A 7981-nucleotide genomic window follows, 5' to 3' on the forward strand; every position below is an offset into this window, starting at 1 on the left:
AAAAGAATCAACGTTATAGTTTACAGAAAATAGCACAATTTACACTGTCAGGAAATCAGAATGAATCAATATAATATCTTTATGTAATACTGGAAACACTGGTCTCAAGTTCCCTCTCGTCTGCAAACACGTGCTTCTGTGTACACCCTCCCAGGTCTGCAGAAGTAACCTTTCTCAGGAGAACAATGCGCATCCTCTGAGCACACGCACAATCCTTCCAGAGCGCACCCATCCTTTTTTATGATCACTCCCTCCTTTATTATTCCCAGAACACCATCAGTCCACTCACTGGAGAAAAGTCCCTTAGGATCGTATTTGTTTTTGGCTGCTAGAAACGCCTCGTATTTGTTATATTTTTTCATCACTGCGTCAAACGCAATGTTTCGGTTCTTTCCCCAGTGTGGCAGAGCTCCATACTTCATTAGAGCCATTTGCTCAATTTCCTCCAGCACATCTTCGTACAGTCGGGGACTGTTGGGATCATGGGCTCGATAGTAAGTAATATCGAGGTCTACTGAATCTTCTTGATTTCCCAAATAAGCGCTTGAAGCTTTCACATATCGCATCAGAATACCGTAGTACAGTTCAATTCCACACAGGCTGCTGGGAATCAAGTCACGAAGTTTTTTTATGTCGAGAAGAAATTGCTGGATCTTCGAGAGGCCCACGCTGAATCCATTCTGAAAGTAGAATAAGCCTTTGATTCGAGGATCCCATCCACATGTTGTCTCAAGTCCGTCCTCCGGGCTACTAAGACACGAACCAGCAGATTGCATTTTGTTCTGATAACCAATCACTGGATATCCCAAAAACAAGGAATCCCTGTTCTCCAGTCCTGTGCCGATTTCAAAAATGGTAGAAACCTGAATCTGTGATAGAACGCATTTGCCCTCAGCGTTATTAGCCAGTTCTTCAACCTCCTCTGCAAGAAAATATGAGGAGAGTTAATTTGATTATATCAACTATAGGTGATATTGATATCTGCATGTGTATCAATTTCTCTGAGTATCCATGTTGGATTATGTTACCTGCTTCCCTCACAATAGCTAAAAAAACTGTCAAAGTAGGGCGAAACCCTATGAAGTCATTTACTCCATCCCCTGGCGTATTAACAGGGACTCGATCGTCCACTCTGTAAACGGCTTTTCTCTGAGCAGGGTACCACGCAACATCAGCGAACTCATGCTCCAGGCCAAACAGCAATATCCTGCTTTCAAGGTCGAAGTCATCACTCTGAATGTTTGTTATGGATCGCTTGAATAAAGGTTGCAGTTGGAGGGTTACCTGCACAGCAAGGGCAGACAATCTTAAACGTTAGTACGGAGAAGCTCCATGCTTGATTCTCGATCGAAATTATAGGAATTCTAGGGTCATCAGTTGAAGTTAACTAGATTGTTATTTAGAGAATATTAAACATATACACTGGAGTAACATTCCTATTCCTTTGATGTAAAAGGAAATTGAAATCACTCCCTTTCCTAATTCCCAAATATTTTATTTTGGGAATGCTTCTGAATCTTAATAACAAAATGAGATATTCATATGATTCCAAAATATTTTAAAAAGCTACCATAGCATGAAGTTTAATGGATACAAATAAGTTAAACTAATATAAAATTTATTTTTGGAGTTAGTTTTATTTTAGAATAAAATTATCAAAATCTTATTTTAATTAATAATTGTTAAATGATATTTGAATTTAAGCTCTTGTGATTTATATCATAATTATAATTTTTTTTGGGAATAAGTCATATTGAAGATTTTGGTTTACCTGTTTTGAACCAACAAGTGTGGTTTATATTCCTGACATGATGATGAACCACACTTGTTGCTTTTGTATAAATTTTATCTTCATCAAATATTATAAAATATTGTGAATAGTAAAATATTTTTAATAGTAGTTAATTAAAAGTCAAAATTTATATTAAATACAGTGATGGCTTTTTATCATTTTAATTAAATTAACTAATAGACAAAAATTTCATATAAACAAGTGTCATATAAAATTTATTATGGTTTTTTAGCTATTTGGTATTAAAAAACCATAATATTGACACATGATGTCGTAACAAATCATATTTATAAATTGAAAATCTCTATGGTTAATAATCTTGTTGTATTTTTATTTATTTTTGAATATATATATGTTAACTCATATAGTAATTTTTTTATACTACTATTATTAATAACAAAGTTATAAATTAGTTAGTTTTTATGTTTTTTTAATCTTGTTAATGCTAGCTTTATCATAAATTATGTGTTTTGATGTTTGTTATCAATTGTTTATCAATATTTGTCAACCATTTAATTTATATAACTACATCAATTATATTATGAAAATTAAAATAGCTGGTTTCAATCTAATGATGTCAAAAATGATTATATCTTTAAATCATATTGTGAATAAAATTATTATATTCTATATTTAAACTTAATTTTCTAAAGTTTTATTATTTAGATTTAATAAAATATATATTTATAAATTAATAACATTAAATTTAAATAATAAAAATAAGAATTATATTTTGAAATATTTAATTCAAATTTATTTATTTAGATATAAATTATAAATATGTATGTTTTATTTTCAATACTAATTAAGCACATATATCATTTAAAATAGATATTAATATATTTTATTAATATTATGAATTATAAATAAAAAAATTATATTAAAAATTAATTTAATATAAATCATAAATTAAATATTTCAATATTTTTAATAAAAATATTTTAATAACCATTATAATTGGATTTATCTAAGCCTGCAACAATTTTGTTTAGATGACAGTTTTCTTTTAGGAATTTAGTGATTTGGTTGGTTATTTTGCTAAAAATATAAAAGTAAAGTGTTCAAAATAGATTCAATATCTACATTAAAAAACCCTTAAATTTCTGAAACTTGATTTCCAAAAAATTACCCTAAATTTCATCAAAATTATACCAAAATTATACCGGGAAAAACTTTTTTCTCTCCTCACCTGCTAGACTTTGCAATATATATTATATAATTTCTATCAAATTCAAAAATTCAATATCAATTATATTTCAATGTAATTTTTTTGACATGGAATTGATTAGTCATATGTATAGAAACTCATTCATAATCAACGCTTGACTTTTTGAATTATTGACTCATTATATCTAGAAATATGTCAAATATTTTAAATGATTTTTTTTAATTGGATAAATTAAAAAAAAATATCGTTTTAATTAATGATATATTTAATTTTAAAATATATTTAATACAATTATTTAAAACATAATTTAAAATCATATTTTCAATCTAATTAATTAAACAACGCTTAATAAAATATGTTTTTTCCAGACATAAATGCATAACAAAAGGAATGTGAAAATGAAAATTAATTACATGGAAAGGTAACCATAGGTCAGCGGGACAACTCGTTTAGTATGAGTAGAGTTATAAGATAAGCAATATGCAGTGCAGTGCATTAAATATCATAAATTAAAATATAGAAAATTACATTAATTAAATTACGAATAGATGTAAGATATTTTGAATTAAAATCATTTAATAAAACATGTTTTTTAAAATATATAGACAGAAGTAAAAGGAGAATGGAAATGAAAATTGAGCAAGTGAGATGGAATTATATAAAAAATAATATGTAATATTTAATAATGTATTAAATATTTTGAATTAAGAGATATTTGGAAAATTTATTATGAAGTTGAAAATAATTGTAAGTTGAGATATGTGGGTATGAAATAATTTTTTCTTTTTGACATTCTTATCACTCTTGTTATTTTATATGGAAGTGAGACTTAGGGCTGCCATATATCTAAAGAATAGTGGAGGAAGATCAAGTTTATTCAAAAGCAATTTATAATTTACAACCACAAAATCAAAGAAAATACTCCCTACAGTGTCCTCTTAATTGAAGCTAGCCTTTGCCTATTGAAAGATGACTATGTTTAGATATTTGATGTATAAAAAAAGGCTTTACAACATGAAAGCCAAAAAGTTCCTTAAAGTTGCTTCTAACTCTAACCAAAACCTGGGAAAATGGGCTTTGCCAAGGTAAGAACTAATTCTCACGAGTAGTGAAACTGAGTAATGGAACTAGGAGTTAGTCAATTCCCAAAAAACTTTAAAACTAAAGAGTATGTCACACTTTTGCTTCCCTCTTACTCACATCAATTCTAATTTCCAAAACCTTTACCACATTTCTAACCTTCCTAACTTCTTAAATCATCAAAAACTATAGTAATATAAGAGTGTTTCTCTCCCTTCTTTTATCATAAAAATTAACTATTAAAAATACTCAATTAATATCTTATTTGCTTCCTAACTATATTAATCTCCATAAACTTTAATCATAGATGGAAACCCTGAACTGTAATTCTAAGTTGATGACGAGATCATCATAAATCTTGTGAATGAGAAATTTGAATGCATCGCATCTTGACGGACGTCATCAAAATTTGAATGGATTATTAATGCCTGAATGGTTAGTAGGCCACCAAACAAATGGACTCTGAAGGCATGTTCTGTCGGTCAACGATGTAAAGTACAGAGTAGTTTGGTAAGAAAAGTTGCTTCAACGAAGTCTTCCAACTCTTGAAAACCCTCTGTAAGAGTTAGTAAGAAGAAGATCACCGTACGTTTCAAATCGGCTTACCAGCTTAGGCGCTTTTGGAACAGCGATAGGGACCATGTGCTGAACGACGACAAAGTTTCAGTGTGGTCCGTGATTGGTTTATTTGCCCAAATACTACACAACTAGCTTTATTTTTTCCTTCGGACGGATTACAGTGCCATAATACGAGAGGAAGGTTTGCACGCTATGTATTCTGCATCATCTGGTTCCCTTCCTTCTGCATCATATTTACCTCAATTGTTTATGGCTCGCGGCTTCCATGGCTGGGAAATATTTAATATTGTATCCCTCTGCACGATGGATTAGTTTAGGAATTTCATGGTTTCTGTCCCTGAATCAAAACTACGACGAAGTTCATACTTGTCTGGATTTTCTCACGCGTAGGATTATCAGATGACTCTAACACCGCAGAGGTAGTGAAAGGAGCTCCTACTGGTTCTGAGAAGGTTAGATCGGGCGTTTTTGTATTGATGGAGGGTTTTGGAATATTTTGAAAATGCAATTAGCAGCTAACTAAACTGTTCAATTTTTAACTTCACTTATAGTTAGCTGTTTAATTTTTAACTTCACTTGTGTGTTATTCAGATTTTTAAAATATTCAAAAACCTGCAATAGAGTTACCCACAGCGAAGTCAACTGTTTGAGTTCATGGGTCAATCAGTTTTTCAAAATATTCAAAAATCTACAAAAGAGCTGGAATAGAGTTATGATGAGTGTTTTTCGGTTACCAAAGTTATGATTAAGTTTTTTCTGAGAGTTGTTTTCACAGGTCGTCAGAGGCATTTCTCACAGTCCCCTCATTGCCCATCAATTAAGTGGATTAACGGCTACTTTGGGAATATGGGATTGACCAACAGCCATATTTAAAACATGGAATTGAGTAACTACCACCTAAAAATATGGAACTATCACTAGAAATATGGAACTAACCACCACCTCAAATTAAAAATAAAAATTTAAATATTTATTATTACCTACCAAAAATTACTAACTAACACTAGCAATATAAAACTAACCATCACCTCAAGGTTTGAAAGTTTATTACTACTACCCGTCAAAGTTTGAAAGTTTATTATTACCTACAATATATAAAACTAACCACCATCTCAAGGTTTGAAAGTTTATTACTACCTACCCTCAAAGTTTGAAAGTTTATTATTACCTACAATATTTAGTGTAATGAGAAACCTAACACTAATAAAATTTCAGAATGTCATCCACATACAATATCCTCATAAATTAGTTGATTGCTGCCTACAACTTTTGATATAATGACAAACCTAACACTCATAAAATTGCAGAATGTCATACATATACAATACCCTCATATATAATATCCTCATAAATTGTTTAAGAATATTTGTGGACGAGTTCTATCGGAATTTGTCCATCGAAAAAAAAATCAATCATGTCAGCTATACTAATGACTATAAATCACGGCCCCTACACAAATGCCAGTAAAATTAAAGAAACTCTGGTTGACTTATGATAATATAAATTAAAGAAAGAAACTCTGGTTGACCAAGAGTTAGACCAAAGGAATATGAATGGTTAGACATATCCTAAATGTTCAAAAAAAATTAGATTCATATATGTATATCAAATTTTTAATTTTAATTCAAAGCGATATATAAAGAATAAGGGAAATGACATTTTTTTCAATTAGCGCTAAGTAATATTTGACACGTTGACCTTAATTCCATGGCCAGTTCCAAAATTTTGGAATAAGGAGGACATAAGTAAGCTCAATTTAACCTCACTCTTCCAAAATAATTCTTACATAACTGTCCCAATAAATCTTAATCGTTCTCTAAAGATCAATCAATTATCTGAACATCCATCGTAATCACAATAAATCTTAATTGTTTTCTAAAGATCAATTATCTAAAGTAAAATGCATATGGACGTGCGTAATTAAGATTTGTCTGATGAATTCCAAACGCTGTAAAATAAAATATAGCCTTTCATTAAGGGAATAAGGCATCACTACCTGGGAAATAACTCCAAGAACACCCAGTGAAACTTTAGCTGCATTGAGATCTTCGTCTTCCTCATTGATATTCACAACTTTTGCATATCCCTCACCATGGGAAGCAGGGACTACTAATCGCATCCCCACAACATATTCATGAACCGCACTTCCCTTGCCAAACAGCGAACTGCCGTGAGACCCGGTGCCTAGCATTCCCCCAAGAGTTACACCCAACCAGTAAGGCGAATGAGGCAAAGCAAGCCCTTCTTTGGCAGCAGCATCAATGAGATTCTTTAGGGTTATGCCACTCTCGAACGTCATCGTCATCCCGGGCTTGTCGACAGAGACAACACGATCCAGGTCGCGAGTGCTGATTATGAGACCTGACTCTCCACCAGGGCATACAAGCTTGGGAATACTGTGCGAGTAACGCGTCACAACTCTCATTTTTTGGTTCTTCCGAACGGCCGCCGCAACCGAAGCCAGAAGTTCATCTTCGGCAGAAGGATACACAACTTCGGCAGCCTTGCAGATACTTCGATCGGGAAATGATCCATAAGCATTCGAAACTGTGCAGTTCTTCAACTCGTTAGAACATTCCACCACGGGACCCGGCGGGCTACATTTCACAAACCCTAACAGAAAAAACGCAATAATTGCTTGAAACGCCATTTAAAAGAATAACAACGCGAGAGTGCGGACAACGAATTATATAAACAACATGAACAGAGTGGGAATGGCTTCCATATATAATGAAGGAACATAATTCTAAACGATCCTTCCTCTAGTTGAGTTACGTGCGTGAGTAATTCTGAGCGAGATTATGTTAATAAAAATGGAGTGGGTAGTTAAAACGTATAGAATTCCAGCGTTCAACAACCTTTTCATATTTGATTCTACTCACAACACCAAATTGCAGTATTTTAACCAATTCTCCCTCATAATTAATAAATTTTCAAAAATTCATCCCCTAACATAGTCTTCGGTTGCAGTTGATAGGAGAATTCATTTGATATATTCATTAATTTCTGTGGCACAAGCCAGAATTTCACCTGCACAATATTAGCGAAACACGTAATAATGGTAGATCACCGAACATGTATGAGATCGTGAGGTTGGCTGTTTATGCGATTCACGATACTTATAAGATGAACGATCTCTACGCTATGCACTAAGAAGGTAATGTGCAATAAAAACACAACTCCTTAGAAAAATATGTAATGAAAATAAAGATGGCAGAGTGAATGGAAGGTAATGTGCAATAAAAACACAACTCCTTAGAAAAATATGTAATGAAAATAAAGATGGCATAGTGAATGGAAAAATGTTAGAATGTATAATAACGTAAATCTATGAAGTCCATATACCCGTTTCTTGTTTTACT

General features: G+C 32.1%; 1 protein-coding gene across 1 annotated transcript; it reads right to left on the reverse strand.

Annotated features, from left to right (window-relative positions):
• On the reverse strand, positions 1-7230 carry LOC149215229 (L-gulonolactone oxidase 5-like). The gene is made up of 3 exons (XM_089391049.1): positions 6616-7230; positions 1029-1284; positions 1-922 (listed from the first exon to the last, which is right to left on the reverse strand). Exons 1-3 carry the CDS (start codon positions 7042-7044, stop codon positions 105-107), a joined length of 1503 nt encoding a protein of 500 aa, XP_089247175.1. The 5' UTR covers positions 7045-7230; the 3' UTR covers positions 1-104.
• Positions 7231-7981: the final 751 nt, after the last annotated feature.

The sequence above is a fragment of the Pinus tabuliformis genome, chromosome 1_1 (assembly GCF_031772625.1).
Source record: "Pinus tabuliformis cultivar Carrire ecotype Pingquan chromosome 1_1, CPIR1, whole genome shotgun sequence".
Classification (NCBI taxonomy): domain Eukaryota; kingdom Viridiplantae; phylum Streptophyta; class Pinopsida; order Pinales; family Pinaceae; genus Pinus; species Pinus tabuliformis.